General features: G+C 36.6%; 1 protein-coding gene across 1 annotated transcript in view; it reads left to right on the plus strand.

The window, feature by feature from the left end:
• DDX10 (DEAD-box helicase 10) overlaps positions 1–19,165 on the plus strand; it is a 791,862-nt gene that overhangs the window by 43,525 nt on the left and 729,172 nt on the right. Inside the window, exons 10-13 of the mRNA XM_074400547.1 lie at positions 101–199; positions 9,537–9,624; positions 14,009–14,097; positions 17,173–17,692. Of these exons, the coding sequence (XP_074256648.1) occupies positions 101–199; positions 9,537–9,624; positions 14,009–14,097; positions 17,173–17,692 (796 nt within the window). The remainder of the gene's footprint in view (positions 1–100; positions 200–9,536; positions 9,625–14,008; positions 14,098–17,172; positions 17,693–19,165) is intronic.

Genomic DNA, 19,165 nt, shown 5'->3' on the forward strand with positions numbered 1-19,165 from the left:
TTAGATGAACTTGTTTTCATGTTTAACTGTTCATCACACTGCTAAAATGTAAAATGCAGATTGCATTGATGTATTAAAGATTTTGTTTCTTTTTGTTTAGGTACAAAGAGGATGGTGAAGCTTTATTAATTTTGCTTCCCTCAGAAAAAGCTATGGTGCAACAACTTCTTCAGAAGAAAGTACCTGTGAAGGAAATCAAGTAAGAGCTACTTGTTGTCTTTATGTTTTTAGGAAAATGAGGGCATGAAATTGTTATGCTTAATTATGTGCACCTAATTCCCTCCTCCTCCTAATTTATTCAACTGCCTGGTTTGACTTTTATAAAAAGGCTCTTTTTACAACAGTTTTAGTTTCACAGAAAAATTGAGAGGAAGATATAGAGTACCCCATTCCCTAAACATGCATAGCCTCTGCCATTATGTTGATTCCCCACCAGAAGATATCTACTACAATTGACTAATTGGTGTTGACGTTTTCTTACCAAAGTCCATAGTTTACACTATGGTGTGGTGTCCATTTTGTGGGTTTGCACAAATGTGTAATGATGCATATCTAGGATTTTAATATCATATGGCATTTTCACTGCTCTAAAAATCCTGTGTTCTGCTTATTTTTTCCTCTCCCATCCCCCTGAACCTCTGACAACTACTGATCTTTTTACTGTCTCCATAGTTATCTTTCCAGAATGTCATATATTATAGTTGGAATTATACAGTACCTAGCCTTTTCATATTGGCCTCTTTCACTAAGTAGTATGCATTTAAGGTTCCTCCATGTCTTTTCATGGCTTCATAGTACATTTCCTTTTAGTACTGCATAACATTTCATTGTCTGGATGCAACAGTTTTTATTCATCTACTGAAGATATATTTTTAAATTTTGTTTTGACCTTGTTTATATAATCAATTCAACTATAGCCTGGCTACAAGAATGACAGATTTGTATTGATTTTATGCAAATAACCACATTGCCATAAAAGCTAGTAAGTTGTCTGAATTCTGAGGGGTCAGGGAGAATAAGGTACCATATAAAGAATGTGTCATTTATAGGTTACTAAACAGAGGGTTAAAGATAGATCAAGAAGAGAAAGGATCTTTTCACTCTCGTAATAAAAATATGTAAAACCCTATCAGTAATATTAAAATGAAATAACCACAATTAGATTGTTCTCAGCAGTTCCCTTAATCATACTTAGGTCTTACAACTAGTGGATGTTGGATTAACGTTTGGCTTTCAAAGGTCTAAAGGACATCTTAATTGCTTCCAAGTTGTGGCAATTATGAATAAAGCTGCTAAAAACATCCATGTGAAGGATTTAATGTACACATAAGTTTTAAACTCTTTTGGATAAATATTACCAAGGAGCATGATTGCTGGGCCAGATGGTAAGAATATGTTTGGTTTAGTAAGAAACTGCCAAACTGTCTTCCAAAGTGGCTACACCATTTTGAATTCCTGCTAGCAATGAATGAATTTCTGTTGCTCCACATCCTTGTCAGCATTTGCAGATATTCTTTACCAAGGTGAGGAAATTGTCCCCTATTCCTAGTTTACTGAGTTTAAAAAAAAAAGATCATGAGTGGGTATTGGAATTTGTAAAAAAAAAAAAAATATTAAAAAAAAAATGTTGAGATCATGAGATTTTTTTTCTTTGTGAATGTTAAACCAGCCTTGCATTCCTGGGATAAATCTCACTTGGTTGTGATTTATAACTATTTTTATACCTTGTTAGATTTAATTTGCTAATATTTTGTTAGATTTATACCTAAGTGTTTCATTTTTGGGAGTGCTAATAATGTAAATGGTGTTGTTTTTAGTTTCAAATTCCACTTCTTTATTGCTGGTAAATTGATGTTCATAGTATTACTTCTTTTGGGGGGAGGAGGGGCAGAGTCTCGCTTTGCAGGTGCAATCTTGGCTTACTGCAACCTCTGCCTCCTGGGTTCAAGCAATTCTCAGCCTCCCAAAGCTCGAATTACAGGCATGTGCTACCATGCCTGGCTAGTTTTTGTATTTTTAGTAGAGATGAAGTCTTGCTATGTTGGCCAGGCTGGTCTTGAACTCCTAGCCTCAAGCAGTCTGCCTGCCTTGGCCTCCTAAAGTTGTTCATAGTATTCTTTTTATCCTTTTAATGTCTGTGGGGTTTGTACTGATTTTCCTTTTTTCATTTGTGATAAAAACAGGAAAGTGATTAACTTTTGTATATTAACTTTCAATCTTGTAGTTTTTCTATAATTGCTTATTAGTCTAGTAGTTTCTTTGTTCATTCTTTTTGATTTCCTACATAGATGATCATGTCATTTGTGAACAAAGTCAGTTCTATTTCTTCTTTCTCAATCAGTATGCCTTTGATTTCCTTTTCTTGTCTTATTGCCTTAATTAGGAATACTAGAGTGATGTTGGACAGCAGTGGTGAGAGGGGATGTCTTTGCTTTTTTCCTGATCTTAGCAGGAGAGCTTCCACTTTCTTACCATGAAGTATGATATTAGTAGTAGGTTTTTGTATTTGTTGAGGACTTTTGCGTCTATCATTATAAGTGATTAGTCTGTAGTTTTTTTTTTTCTCCCCTGTAATGTTTGTGTCTGATTTTGGTGTTAAAGTGATGTTGGCCTCGTAGAATGAGTTAGGAAGTATTCCCGCTGCTTCTGTCTTCTGATAGAGATGTTAGGAAATTGGTATTCTTTTTTAAATGTTTGGTAGAATTTATAGGCAAGCCCATTTGGGCTTGGTAATTTCTGTTTTGAAAGGTTATGAAGTACTGATTCAATTTCTTTAATAGATAGGCTATTGAGAGTGTTTATTTCTTATATGAATTTTGGCAGATTTTGTCATTCAAGGAATTGGTCTTCTTCATCTAGGTTATCTGTGGGCATAGAGGTGTTCATAATACTCTTTTTATCCTACTCTCCATGAGATTTGTAATGAAGTTTCTTCTTTCATTTCTGAAAATAACTTGTGTCCTTTTGTTTTCTTATTATGGTTATAGGCTTATGAATTTTTTTAGTTGTTCTTTTCAAAGAACCAGCTCTTGGTTTAACTTTTTTCCCTTTATTGATTTCCTGTTTTCAACTTCAGTCATTTCTGCTCTAGTTCTTTCTTCTGCTTGCTCTTGATTTAATTTACCCCTTTTCTGTTTCCCAAGTTGGAACTGTAGATGATTGATTTTCAGATATTTTCTTTCTAATACAGTCATGTGTTGCTTAATGATGGGAATAAGTTCTGAGAAGTGCATCATTAATTTTATCCTTGTATAAACATCATTGAGTACACTTACACAAACCTGGATGGTATAGCTTACTGTACACCTAGGCTATATGGTGTAGCCTAGCCTATTGCATTTAGGCTACAAACCTGTTCAGCATGAATATTGTACATGCGATTATAACACAATGGTAGGTATTTGTGTATCTAAACGTATCTAAATGTAGAAAAGGTACAGTAAAAATACAGTATAAAAGATAAAAAGCATACCTGCATAGGGCACTAACTATAGTGCTTGCAGGACTAGAAGTTGCTCGGATGTCAGTGAGTGGTGTGTGAATATGAAGGGTTAGCACTTTACTGTATACAGCTGTAGACTTGGTAAACATGTACACGTGGGCTATACTAAACTATTTTTTTTTTCAGTAATTAACCTTACCTTGCTGTAACTTCTTTTACTTTATAAACTTTTAGTTTAGCTTCTTGATTCTTTTGTGATTATACTGAGCTTAAAACACACATTATACAGCTATACAAAAATGTTTTTTTTATCCTTACTCTACAAGGTTTTTTTGGTTAAAAATATTTTTTTTCCTTTAAAAGTTTTTTTTTTTTTTTGTTAAAAATAGAGACACAAACACATGAGGCTAGGCCTACACAGGGTCAGGATCATTAATATCACTGTCTTTCATTTCCACATCATCTCACTAGAAAGCCTTCAGGGGCAATAACACGCATGGAGCTGTCATCATTTATGATGATGGTGCCTCCTTCTGCAGTACTTCCTGAAGGACCTGCCTGAGGGTATTTTTATAAGTAGAAGGAAAACACTGTAAAATAATAAAAAGTATAGTGAATAAATCAGTTAACAGTTATTTATCATTTTCAAGTATTACGTACCTCACCTAATTGTAAGTGCCATACTTTTATTTATCTCGCAGTGCAGTGTGTTTGCTTACACCAGCATCACCATAAACACGTGAGTAATGTGTTGCCCTACAATGTGAAGATGGCTGCGACATCACTAGGTGATAGGAATTTTTCAGCTTCACTAGCATGCTGCAGCCTTAGTCTCCCAGGCTTAAGTGATCCTCCTGAGTAGCTAGGATTACAGTCCTGTGCCACCATGCCTGGCTAATTTTTTTGATTATTATTAGAGACAAGGTCTTACTGTGTTGCTGAGGAAGATCTTTGCACTCCTGAGCTGAAGCAGTCCTTGGACTCCCAAAATGCTAGCATTACAGGTGTGAGCCACTGCTCCTGGCTTTCATTACAGCCTAATGGGACCACTGTTGTATATGCAGTCCATCACTGACTGACACATCATTATGTGACTCATGACTGTATATGCATTCAGTGGTATAAATTTCCCTCTAAGTATTGTTTTTGTTGTGTTCCACAAATTTTGTAAGTAATTTTCATTTTTATTAATGAGAAATTTTAAAATATTTTGATTTTGTTTTGACTTGTGTTAGAAGTGTGTTTAATCTCCATCTATTTTAGAATTTTCTAGTTACCTTTCTGTTATTTCTAGTTTATTTTTTTGAGACAGAGTCTTGCTGTGTTGCCCAGTCTGGAGTGAAGTGGCATGATCTCGGCTCACTGTAACCTCCACCTTCTGGATTCAAGTGATTCTCCTGCCTCAGCCTTCCAGTACCTGGGATTAGAGGTGTGTGCCACCATGCCTGGCTAATTTTTGTATTTTTAGTAGAGATGGGGTTTCACCATGTTGGGCAGGCTGGTCTTGAATTCCTGACCCCAGGTGATCTGCCCTCCTCAGCCTCCCAAAATGCTGTGATTACAGGTATGAGCCATCGTGCCTGCCCTATTTCTAGTTTAATTCCATTGTGGTCTGAAAGAAGATATTGTATGATTCATATTCTTTTAATTTTGCTAAGACATGTTTTATGGACCAGAATGTTTTATTTTGGTGAATGTTCCATGTGAGCTTGAGAAGATGTGTATTATGTTGTTGGATAAAGTAACCTCTAGATGTCTATTGAGTCCAGTTGATTGATGGTATTGTTGAGTTCAACTATGTTCTTACTGACTTTCTGCCTGCTGGATTTGTCTATTTCTGATAGAAAGGTTTTGAAGTCTCGATTATAACAGTGAATTCATCTTTCTGGATGCAGTTCTATCACTATTTTCCTCACATAGTTTGATGCTCTATTGTTAGGAGCCTATACATTAAGGATTGTTGCCTTTTTGGAGAATTGACTTCTTTATCATTATGTCATGCCATTTATCCCTCATAAGTTCCTTGCTTGGAAGTCTGCTCTGTCTGACATTAGTATAGCTATTTTTGCTTTCTTTTCATTAGTGTTAGCATGATATATTTTTATCAAACCACTTTTATTAATTTATGTATCTTCATATTGAAAGTTGTTTTATTGTAGACAACATATAGTTGGGTCTTGTTTTTTGATCCACTCTGACAACATCTCTTTTAATTGATGCATTTTGGCTATTGCTGTTGAAAGTGGTTATTGATATAGTTGGATGAATAGCTAATTATTTGCTACTGTTTTCTGTTTGTTGCCCTTGTTCTTTCTTCTTACGTTTGTCTCCTCTCTTACTGTATCTGAGAATCAGAAGATTGTTTTCTCCCCTTAGCATACCAGTTTGTTCTTTTTCACTTTTTTTTAGTGGTTGCTCTAATGTTTTTGCAATATACATTTACAAGTAATCCAAGCCCATTTTGAAATAATGACATAATGCTACAGCACTTTACAGGTAGTGTGAGTACCTTATAACCTAATTGTGATTTCTCCCTCCTGTCCCTCATATCACTGATGTCATTCATTTCACTTATGTAAAGCATACATAAGCATATATACATAAGATGTATACATAAACATACATAATTAAACACGCTGGAGCTATTATTTTGAGAAAAACTTAGATTAAAAATAAGAAAAACCTTAATTTACTGTCACTTATTCCTTTGTTGTACTCTTCCTTTGTTATGAAGATCTGAGTTTCTGACTTAGGTTTTTTTTTTTTTCTCTAAAGAACTGTTAAACATGTTTTGCAAGGCAATTCTGGCGATAAGTTTTGTCAATTTTTGTCTGAAAAAGTGTTTCTCTTTTGAGGGATGGTTTTGTGGGTTACAGAGTTCTAGGTTGGTGGTTTTTCTCTTTCTTTTTTTTTTTTGAGACGGAGTTTCGCTCTTGTTACCCAGGCTGGAGTGCAATGGCGCGATCTTGGCTCACCGCAACCTCCACCTCCTGGGCTCAGGCAATTCTCCTGCCTCAGCCTCCTGAGTAGCTGGGATTACAGGCACGCGCCACCACGCCCAGCTAGTTTTTTTGTATTTTTAGTAGAGACGGGGTTTCACCATGTTGACCAGGATGGTCTCGATCTCTCGACTTCGTGATCTACCCGCCTCGGCCTCCCAAAGTGCTGGGATTACAGGATTGAGCCACCGCGCCCGGCCGGTTTTTCTCTTTCAACACTTTAAATATTTCATTCCACCTCTCCTTGCTTGCATGGTGTCTGAGAAATCAGGTGTAATTCCTATCTTTGTTCTTCTATAGGTAAGGTACCCCCTGCCCACTTCTTTCAGGATTAAACAAATATTTAACTTTTTGTAGTTTGACAATGATATGCCTAGTTATAGCCTTAGTATCTCTCTCTTCCCCACCCATTCCTTACTTTGGCTTTTATCGTCCTTTCAGCTTTCCAAGCTCTTGGATCTGTGGTTTGGTGTCTGACATTAATTTGGAGGAAATTCTGAGTCATTACTGTTTCAAGCATTGCTTCTGTTTCTCTTCTCCTTCTGATACTCCCATCATGTGCATGTTCACTTTTCCTAATTGTCTTATAGTCCTTGGAGTTCTGTTGTGTTGTTTTCAGTCAGCTTTGGAGGTTTTTATCAAGTTCAGAGATTGTTTCCTCAGCTGTGTCAAATCTAGTAATAAATCCATCAAAGGCATCAGTCATTTCTGTTGCAGTTATTTTTGTTCTCACACATTTCTTTTTGATTCTTTCTTAGGTTGTCCATCTTTCTGAATTACGTTGCCCATCTGTGCATGTTACCTGTTTTATCCATTAGAATCCTTAGCATTTGAGTCATTGTTATTTTAAATTAAATTTCTGGTCTAATACTTCCAACATCCCTGCCATGTCTGGTTATGATGCTTGCTCTATCTCTTCAAATTATGTTTTTTGCTTTTAGTATGCCTTGTAATTTTTTTCATGATAGATATGATGTGCCAGGTGTTATAAAAGGAACTCCTGTAAATAGGCTTTAGTGATGTTATTGCTGTTGTGGTAAGGTGTTAAGGGGTGGGGGCTGTGGAGGAAGCATTTTTAAGACCTATAGTAGGCATCAGTCTTTTAGTGAGCCTGTGCCTCTGGACTGGGAACTTTACAAATTATTCTCTGTCTCTGCCTTCCCACCACCCCAACTTAAGTGGGAAAGGATGGCTAGACTTGGCTGTTTCCCTCTGTCCAGGTCACCTAGGCTCTGTGAAAACCCTAAGAGGCTTGGCTTTCATTAACAAGGCCTGCCCTCAAGAAACTAGTTAAGAACAGAGTGCTCAGGCATATTTCAAAATGGTTCAGTTTCTCCTTGTTTTGCTGAAAGCATGAGGGATTTTTTTCTGATATTTACTGTGAGAACTTGGTTGAGCTCCTGGGATAAAACTCATGAATATGGGGCTGCCCTATGAATGGGTCTGCCTGGAGTTTTTATTTCTCAGACTTGTCCACACCGAGGCTCCAGAAGGTTTTATCAATTACAGTTGAGGTTCTCCCACCCAGGCACTGACTCCACCTGTTGTTTCTGCTCATGGCTCAGCTCAAGTAGGCTGTGACTCCCTGTGCTCTCTTTCCTGTGTTAGGGACTGTGGTTTGTCCTGTGTCCTCCATCTCTATCACGGATAAAAGAAGAGTTGTTGATTTTTTTTCCCCCCAGTCTGTTCAGCTTTTTACTTGTTATAATGGTTATGATGGACTGATGACTTCCAAGCTGCATCCGTAGGGTACTGGATATCAGAAGTCTTTTTTTTTTTTTTTTCCCCTAAAAAAACTTTTTAAACAGCCTTTTCCCAAAGACTGTTAGTGGAGAAAATGAGCTGGAAAGGGAGAACTTGTTAACTTCAGGAAGCACTGATGATTGAAAGAATTAAACCTCTTGGGTGGAATTACTTTTGAGGTTGTCTCTCCATTTTAGAGAGTTGTGCTCTCTTGTCACTAAAGATGTGTAGATTCACAGTCAGTGGAATCCATCAGAATCTTACTTGTATTTGCCCAAAATAATTTTGAGAGTGGTTAGATTAGGGGAGGAGGGTTGAAGATACAGAAGAGACAAAATTGGTTGTGATTTGGTAATTGTTGAGGCCGAGTGAAAGTCTCTTTTTGTATATTTTGAAATTTTTAATAATAAAAATAGGTAAAGTCTAGCTCATCTACCACCACCTATCACCATCATGGCTTTGCAGAAACAACGTGGTTCAGCCTAACATCAGGGAAACAATGGGGTTGCTTTTGTGAAACCTAGACCTCTAAGATTTTTCTTGCCTGTAGCTTATCTGGGCAGAATTAGATATTCATCTCTGTCATAATATGCCTAATTTCTAAATAAGGGAATCACTGCAGTCTTTGGCTTCTTGTTTATTACTTGAAATTGGTTTTATGATGTTTGAAACAGAAATATTTATCAAAATGATATTAGGGTTAGGCATGGTGGCTCACACCAGTAACTCAGCACTTTGGGAATCCAAGGCAGAAGGATTGCTTGAGGCCAGGAGTTCCAGACCAGCCTGGGCAACACATTGAAACCCTGTCTCTACAAAAGAAGAAGCAAACAGACTAGCTGGGCATGTTGATGCAAGCCTGTAGTCCTAGTTACATGAGAAGCTGAGATGGGAAGTCACTTGAGCCCAGGAGTTCAAGGTTACAGCAGGCTGTGATTGCACCACTACACTGCAGCCTCACTGAGGGAACAGAGTGAGACTGCTTTAAAAAAAACATTAGATTTCATCTATTCCATTTCATATAGAATGGATCTCTAAACAGATAGACTACTTTCTATCTGCTGAGTTAAGAAGCAGCCAGTGCTAATTGTGGTGTTAATCTAAGTATCTCACTCAGCATGAGATGTTTAGAGAAAGCATCTGATGTGTCATTTCTTCATTTCTTTTCTCCTGTGTTACTCATAATAGGCAAGAAAGTCAAGCTTATATGTAGTTTAATGTCTGTCTAATCTGATTCATAGTTGAGAAATAGTTATACCTTTAAAAATACTGAGGAAAATTGGAAAATGGTGCTATTTTTAGTCTCCAAAATTGAAATACTTTATTTTAACCTTTATCTTTTTGTTACAAAGAATCAATCCAGAAAAACTTATAGATGTCCAGAAAAAATTGGAATCTTTTTTAGCTCAAGATCAAGATTTAAAAGAAAGAGCTCAAAGGGTAAGTCATTTTTGAATTGGATACCTTCATCAAATGGAAAAATAGTAAAGTTTATCTTTTTCTGCTACTTCTAGGTTCCATGTTTATGCCTCAGATAGTCGAGAAGTGTAATTTGCTGATAGATATATCTAGGTTATTGTTTTTTTTTTGCCAGAAATTTTTTTTTTTTTTTTGAGACAGAGTTGCTCTGTAGCCCAAGCTGGAGTGCAGTGGCACGATCTTGGTTCACTACAACCTTCGCCACTTGGGCTCAAGTGATTCTTGTGCCTCAGTTTCCTGGGTAGCTGGAACTACAGGTGTGAGCCATCACCATGCCTGACTTATTGTTTGTATTTTAGTAGAGAAGGGGTTTCACCATGTTGCCCAGAGTGGGCTGGAACTCCTGAGCTCAGGTCATCCGCCTGCCTTGGCCTCCCAAAGTGCTGGGATTACAGGTGTGAGCCACTACTATGCCCGACCAGTCTAGCTTATTCAAAATTTTGAAAAATATTTTTATATATAGATTGGGAAAATCATCTTTAGTGTTGTCAAAGACATATGGAAAGTCCTCTTAAATCAGATGTTTTGCATGCACAGTGGCCTGATTTCTAATACTTGATAATGTTAATAACTTTTTATTTCTTTTTTTTTTTTTTGAGACAGAGTTTCGCTCTTGTTACCCAGGCTGGAGTGCAATGGCACGATCTCGGCTCACTGCAACCTCCGCCTCCTGGGCTCAGGCAATTCTCCTGCCTCAACCTCCTAAGTAGCTGGGATTACAGGCATGCGCCACCACGCCCAGCAAGTTTTTTGTGTTTTTAGTAGAGACGGGGTTTCACCATGTTGACCAGGATGGTCTCGATCTCTCGACCTCGTGATCCACCTGCCTCGGCCTCCCAAAGTGCTGGGATTACAGGCTTAAGCCACCGCGCCCGGCCAACTTTTTATTTCTTTAGTAAAGTTGCTATTACTCCTGATTGTACTTTCTTGACTGTGAGATTAGTATCTTTCAACATTAGATTAAATTTTTAGAAAGTATAGAACTCTAGCTGTATTATCTTTAGGAATGAGATTTTTACTGGAAAGTTTACAAATCCTTCTCAGTCTCTGACTTGTATATGACTTAATGTTCCCCAATTACTTTTCTGGACTTAGAACTCTTGATTAGCAAATATATAAGGAAGTCAATATTTAGTTTTATTTTTCTTAATTGAAAAATTATATTTCTGGTATGTAACATGTTTTGAAATACACATTGTATAGTTGCTAAATTAAGCTGACTAGCATAGGTATGGTGAGAAATCTGTTTAAATTTTTTTTTTTTTTTAGTTTTTAGAATAGCCCACAATACATTCTTTGGTAAAGGAAGATGTGAAAATATTTTTAATTGTACTTTTTAACTTGAGTCCCTCTCATTTTCACCTGTCATTTACTGTCTTTTATTGCATTTACAAGATCTTTGCATCTCCAATAGCATATCAACAATGAGCCCAATAATAGGGATTCAGAGGTTGCATTCAGTAGATAGATGAAGTGGGAGGAAGAAAATAAAGGAAGAGTTACAGAAAGATCAGTCTGGCCAGGCACGGTGGCTCACACCTCTAATCCCATCACTTTGGGAGGCCAAGGTGGGTGGATCATGAGGTGAAGAGATCGGGACCATCCTGGCCAACATGGTGAAACCCCTTCTCTACTAAAAATACAAAAATTAGCTCAGTGTGGTGGCATGCGCCTGTAGTCCCAGCTACTTGGGAGGCTGAGGCAGAAGAATTGCCTGAAACTCGGAGGTGGAGGTTGCAGTGAGCTGAGATTGCACCACTGCACTCCAGCCTGAGAAAGGTCACCCTAAGTTGATAGAATAACCTGAGCAGAAAACCATTAAGTATGTAGGCTTTTATGTGGTAATTTTGAAACTTATTCCTGGCAAATAAGTTTTTTGTTTGCTTGTTTGTTTGTTTTGAGACAGTTTAGCTCTTATTGCCCAGGCTGGAGTGCAGTGGCATGATCTTGGCTCACTGCAACCTCTGCCTCCCAGGTTCAAGTGATTCTCCTGCCTCAGCCTCCCAAGTAGCTGGGATTACAGGTGCCTGCCACCACACCCGGCTAACTTTTTGTATTTTTAGTAGAGATAGGGCTTCACCATGCTGGCCAAGCTGGTCTTGAACTCCTGGCCTCAAGTGATCCACCTGCCTCAGCCTCCCAAAGTGCTGGGATTACAAATATAAGCCACTGCACCCAGGCAGAAGTAAGTTTTATTTAAAGAACAGATCTTAAATATTTTGCTAACTTATTTTATATTTTAGCAAATTATCATTGGTGTGCTTAGAATAACATTAATGATGAGGCTAAAATTTGAGTGCTTACTGTATACCAGGTACTTAGTTATGACAAGACTTTTACATATATTGTTACCTAATCTTCTCAACAACCAATGAGGTAGGTGGTATTGATTTGACTGTACAAATGAGTAAATGCTAGCTTGAAAGTTAAAAAATATCTAGAGTGGTTGGGTGCAGTGGCTCACGCCAGTAATCCCCGCACTCTGGAAGGCTGAGGTGGTCAGATCCCTTGAGGCCAGGAGTTTGAGACCAACCGGGCCAACATGGTAAAACCCTGTCTCTACTAAAAATAAATAATAATAATGATAATAATAAATTAGCTGGTTGGTGGTGGTACATGCCTATAATCCCAGCCACTTGGGTGGCTGAAGCATGAGAATTGCTTGAGCCCTGGAAGCAGAAATTGTAGTGAGCCATGAGCCGAGATTGTGCCACTGTACTGTAGCCTGGGCTACAGAGTGAGACTCCGTCTCAAAAACAAAAACAAAAAAACAAACCACAAAAAAACCCCCAAGCCCCCTCCCCCACAAAAACCCCACAAAACTATCTAGGGTAACATAGTTAATAAGTGGAAGACCTGAGACTTAAATCCAGGTCTGACTTTCTTGAGACCTACTGTGTTAGGAGAAATTAATTCCAAAGTCTGAGAGAATCCAATGGTAAGCTATACCAAGCTGGATAAGTTCACTTTGCCTGAGATCCAGTGAAAAGAATCTTTGAACAAATTGATATTCTTTATTCTTAAAAATTTTGGGCATGCAAACGTGTGAATGTTGCGTCTAGCAAACATCCTTTAAACTTGCAATTAAAATCTTCTAGGAGCTTTGGAAGCAGTATACACATTTAAACATAATAGATTAATTTTGGTGTGTAGTGACTTACTGCATGCCTAGGAGGTCATTCAGTTATCTATCAGAAAATATGAAACATTGTAAAGATGTTGTTTCATTGGTTTGTGCATACAATGGATGAGTCTTCCAGAACACAGATTATAGAAAAGCACATTGAAATAAATGATGTGATTTATTGGGTGTCACGCATGGTTTAGCAGAACGGCTAATTGTGTTGCCAGCAGCGGCAAGCTATCTAGTTTCATAGAAGTGATTTTCTAGGTTTTGATTCTAATCTGGATAGAACAAAAGTGATAAGCAACTGAGGTGATTGCTTGTGGATGATTGTAGTAGAAAAATTATCTTTAAATTGGTGCTAGATAAAATGTGAAGTTTAGGAAGTATGGAAATAGGAACTAAATATATGTGTCAAAAGTCTACTTAAAAATAAAAAATTACCTAGGTGTGTTTTGTTATCTGTTTATTTGACAAACTGACAAAGGATCAGGAAGGACCCTGTTTATATTCTGGTTTGTGTAACTCTAGTATGAGGATAGTTTTTTTTTTTTTTTTTTTTTTTTTAAACAGAAACAGAAAATATTCCAAGTTAATGATGAATTAGTTGAAATCATAAAAAGGAAAAGCTTTAGCAATAAAGCTTTTACTGTCATGATTTTAGTAAATCTCAATATGTCCCATTTTATGTAATTGGAAAAACTTATCTTTTGACACAATAAAAAATATTATGAATAACTAGAATTTATTAGTGTATTTCAGAAAATACACTAGGTATCTACGTGTGTTTAAAAAATTTTATTCTCATAATTCTAAGTATATCATTTTAGATAGATGAGGATACTGACATGTAGAGAAACAAGAAATTTGCTCTGGGAGTTAAGATTTTGAGCTCTGAATAGATTCCAAATCTATATTATTCTAAAGCCTATATTTTCCTCATTGTGTGCTTTATTGTAACGGAATTATACTAACTTTTAAAGTGGCTTTTTGGAAAGATGATATTCTGTGTTAGGTTGGCTTGAAATCAAATGCAAAGTTTTTTCTGATATTACAGTTCTAAAAGGTATATTTTCATGTATATATGGAATGGAGACATACTGAACTATTTTGTGGTTTTTCAATGCTATTGAATTTATCTCATTGGTTAATTTTCTTATGTTTTGGTCTAAACTCACTTTTAATTTCTATCATATTGTACTTTTCAACCTCTCAATTCAGTGTTTCGTCTCCTATATACGATCGGTGTATCTGATGAAGAATAAAGAAGTATTTGATGTGAGCAAGTTACCTATACCTGAATATGCCCTGTAAGTATTCCTAATACAGTTATAATAGTGAATTTTCAAAGTTAGAGGGAATTAATTAATTAATTTAGAGATGGGGTCTTGCTATGTTGTTCAGGTTGGTCTCAAACTTCTGGGCTCAAGCATTCCACCCACATCAACTTCCTTAAGTGCTAGGATCACAGGTGTACAGCCACTACACCTGGCCAGAGGGAATTTGTTTGAAATCTGTTCTCTGAGATTTTTAGTTTAAACTGCTCTGTCTTAAGTTAAAAGAATCTGTTTGTTAAAGATCTGCAGTGAAGAAAATGAAATCAAGACTTGGCAGGAAATTAGTTCAGTGTTCACTTCTTGTTATCAGGGAGCAGTTTGTTATTTGTAAGTATAAATTCCTTAGAGTGACATTGGCTGTTTCCTATAGTTTGATTTTAAAGGAGATGGAGAGCAACCAATAAGCATTATTTAAAATCTCTAAATGTCTTAAGTTTTCTCTTCTTCTCTGAAACCCTTGCCTGGATTACCATAGACATTTTATGCTTTGGATATGTGTCTCTTTGCTGGTTCTTCTTATGTTAGGTTGCTTACTGCCTGAATGAATATTCCTTCCGTCTTGGTGTTTCTTATAGGTGCTCATGGTTACTATGGCACGATGTCCGTTTTTAGTAACCGAGGTTACTATTGTATGAAACAGAATGGTTGGTTTTGTTTTGGCTTAGTATTTGAGGGATTTTTTTGGGGGAGGAAACAGGGTCTTTCTCTGTCACCCAGGCCAGGGTGCAGAGGAGTGATCATGGCTCACTGCATCCTTGACCTCCTGGGCTTAGGTGATCTTCCCATCTCAGCCTCCTGAGTCACTGGGACTACAGGTGCATGCTACCATGCCTGGCTAGTTTTCTGTATTTTTTGTAGAGACAGGGTTTCGCCATGTTGCCCAGGCTGGTTTCAAACTCTTGGGCTCAAGTAATCCTCCCTGCCTCAGCCTTTCAAAGTGCTGATATTACAGGTGTGAGCCTCTGCGCCTGACCAGGTTTTGTTTTTTAACCTTTTGACTTATAAATGAGGAATGTTTATTCTTCAGTGGGATCCTACCTGTGGGAGTGGTAAAAACACTGACAAAATCTTATAGAAGCACCCTTGAGATAATCATACTTTGAATATCAGCATAAAATTTCCCAGACAGTGGTGAAATATGTGATTACAAGGCAAGGGTGGTTTGTTTGGCTTGTTCTTAGGCATTTGAGTGCCTTTACCTTTAAACTGGGTCTAACTACAAATGTATCTGAGTGAGCTGCTGTTTTCTATTCTTTGTTAGATTATATGTTTACCATAACAGGTGATAGGTCAGTTGTTCTATTTTTGAATCTTTTAAATTGCTTTATAGCAGTCCAGGGCTGCTGACTTTCCCATTGAGTGATAGGTGGAAAACCATGTGCCATGGATAACACGTTGCTTGCTCATGTTTATATACCAGTTCCTAGTTTTATTATTTCTGAATATGATCCATGGCTTAGGCTATTAGCTGACTTTTGGCTCCCTGGGAATTTTTATCCTGGTTTTCTGATTTGACTTACTTGGAATATTAGCAGACAGGAAAGGCACAGGTCTTTAACACTGTCAGCCATATTTAGGGAAGAATTTGGTGCAATAGATTCCAGTACATTTTATCTGTTGATAGTTGAACACTTTTGCTTTTTGTGGTGCTTAGAGAAGGCAGAAAATTAACTTGAGAATAAATTTTAGTATAATTGAATTTGGTATTTTAATTTTTATAGATATTTAGCTGTGTAGTTTCCTTGAGATATGCAGTTTCCTTTAGAAGCCTTTGATATTTAAAGCAGTGGTATGTGTATAAGATATATTAAAGGTTTTAAAAATTTTACTAAAAAAACATGTTTTGAATACCTAATACGTACAGGTCATTGTATTAGATGTTAAATTGTAGTTATATAATATGTACTGCTACCTTCAAGAAACTCAGTTTTAGTAGCTGAGAGAGACATAAAAATGTAAGTGTAATACATTTGAGAGAAATCCTCTGGATGAGTTTGTGATTCTAACCCTAACAGTGGTGAAGGTGATGACATCAAGTTCTCATTAATTGCCTATATGCCAGGCACTAGTTTTAAGCACATTAACATCTATCAACTAATTTATTCTTACAACAACCCTGTGAGGTAGGTACTCTTAGCATCCTGTTTTGCACATGGAAAAGCTGTGGTATAGAAAGATTAAATCATGAGTTCTCACAGCTAGTAAATGACAGCCACATTCTGAACCTCAGCAATCTTATTTCTGAATCCATGCTTCTCAACATTACATCTCTCAGTTTATTTGAACCATGTCAGATAGGAAAAGAGCAGTGGATCCATGTTATGGTGTTACTGTTTATTCAGAGCAATCCTTGTTTTTAGATTTCCAGTTGATCAGTGAGAACTTAGTGAAAACTATTAGCTTTGACCCAAGCTGGGAAAGATATGATATTAAATTGAATCTTGACCTTAGATGGAGAAAATAAGATTTTTTTTTTCTCTTTGGTGTTTGGTTTATAAAATCCATTTTTACAGCAATGATTGTGCCATATCCTGTTTCAGGATGGAACATGGGTACCACATTCCAGTTCTTTTTCTGTAGAGAAATGTATTTTGTCCATTCATGATTATGTCTCCTCTGGTTTATTTAGTACTTAACATTTTATGGAGTAATTTCATGTACTTAGTTAATTGGATCTTTACAGCAACTGTGAGATAGTCCTGGCAGGTACTTTCCTGTGTTATGAGGAAGCTGAAACTGAGAGAATTGAATTGGAAATTGGCAAGTCTGGTACTTGAACTGTTATCTTGTTTCTGGTCCAGAGCTCTTTAGCTTATTCCATGTTACCGTCTTAAAGAAAAAATGGTGTCTAAAATGTTTTCCGACAGGTGTTGAGTGTATTTTGCCTTACTTCTTGGATCAGCTAACCTGTTAGTATCGAGTTGTATCTCACAGGAACATTTTCTTTAAAAAAGCTCTAGAAATCTCTGCTCTTGAAAAACTTCTATGGCACCTATAAACATATCAGTGGTGTTGAGATAACTCTTATCACATTTTCTCATATTTAAGGTCTCTTGGTCTTGCTGTGGCACCACGCGTAAGATTTCTTCAGAAAATGCAGAAACAACCCACCAAAGAATTGGTAATGAGCGAAGCTAATAAAGTAATTGAGCCAAGGGCACCCTCCCTCACCAATGATGAAGTGGAAGAATTTAGAGCCTACTTCAGTGAGAAAATGTCCATCCTTCAGAAAGGTGGAAAAAGACTTGAAGGGAGAGAGCACAGACTGGCTAATGATATTAGTGATGAAGAACAGGAAGAAGAGGAGGAGGAGGAAGAAGAAGAAGAAGCAGAAGAAGCAGAAGAAGAAGAAGAAGAAGAAGAAGAAGAAGAAGAAATGGAAGAGAAACTGGCAAAAGTAAAAGGATCTCAAGCTCCATCGTTTCCTAACACCAGTGAGGCACAGAAGATCAAGGAAGTTCCTACGCAGTTCCTGGACAGAGATGATGAGGAAGATGATGCTGATTTCTTGAAGGTGAAGCAGCGCAATGTGTTTGGATTGGACTTTAAAGAGGAGAAAACATTACAGGTAAGTTTACTCCTAATGGAGGGTCTTCTATTATATTGTCTTACTGTGTGCTTGTTGTTGCCGTTTGGGGACTGAGGGAAGTGAAAACTAAGAGAAACTTAGGCTGACTTTCTTTGCAATGAACTCTTCCTCCTTTCCTCCATATTTAAACACAGAATAAGGACCAGTGAATTTTCTTAGTATTCATAGCTTTGAGAACTCTAAGAGGTTAACAACTTTAATCTTATTTACTGCTTTTCTGATGCTGTGTTTTAAAAGTTGCCAAAGTCTGATTAAGTCTCAGAGGAAGGTGATGAAGTTCCTTGGTTTATGGCATGAGGATCCTTCATTATAATTCTTAAGATACTGCTTCTGATTGATTAAATTATAAGGAACAGTTGTAATTATTTAAATCTTTCTAAACATAAGTTTTACTCTTAATGCAACATTTGTTTATGGGAACCAAGCCAGTATCTTAAATAGTAAGTGAAAAGTTTTTTTAAAGTCTACTTGTGAATGTTTATGACAAGTTTTCATGTAGATCTTTTGTTTTTCTGTAGCCCTCTTCTAGGAGGAACAAAAGAAATAATCCATTTATGTAAAGCACTTCTTTTCCAGGGTGCTTTTGTAGGTGCACAGTAAATGTATTTCTCCATCTCTCTTACTCCCCTTCCTACTTTCTATGTCTTCATTCTTAATCATCTTTTAAAAAGGGAATTGAATAAAAAGTGAAGCTTGATTCTTACTCTTTATACAATGTTGAGTAAAATTCCAAGGCTCACAGTAGGAAATACATAATAGATTTTGATATGAAACTTAGAAAATGTGTTTATTTAAGTAACTAAAGATTAAAAAAACCTGGAAGATGTATTTATTGAACACTTACTATGTGTTCTGTGCTAGGCATTTTCTAAACATTTTCTCATTTAGTGTTCGAAGTACCTTCAGAAGTAGTTACTATTATCTCATTATACAGGTCATGAGAAAAAAAATAACTGTGGCACAGAGACAATATAATACTGTAGTGAGGCACAGAAGTAGTAAACAGTAAAGCTGGAATTTGAAGATAGGTATTCTGACTTTAATATTCATGCGCTTGTTCAGTAATCCTGTACTGTCTCATCCTGCTTCAAATTAGATCATTTTAAGTCTGCAGTTAAGACTCATTTTATCAATGAACTAAACAGAAAAAGTTAGATTTTTGCTTTAAATAATTTAGCCACTGTATTAACTGTTATGTTTGCCATTTTCTAAGAAATGACATAACCAAAGCATTAAATTGAGAAGGAATGATATAATTTTATAATACCATGCATTGTTCACATAAGTAGGACATGTGTCTAAGTACTGTTAGCTCATCTGGCATTAGAAAAATGTATATAGCAAAACAACTTTTTAAACTTCAAAAAAAGTTTTACTGTATATCAGTTATCTAAACTAACTTTTTAATGTAGACAGTTTGTTTTGACAAATGTATGGTGTTACATAATTACT

This window comes from Saimiri boliviensis, chromosome 6 (genome assembly GCF_048565385.1).
Source record: "Saimiri boliviensis isolate mSaiBol1 chromosome 6, mSaiBol1.pri, whole genome shotgun sequence".
Lineage (NCBI taxonomy): Eukaryota > Metazoa > Chordata > Mammalia > Primates > Cebidae > Saimiri > Saimiri boliviensis.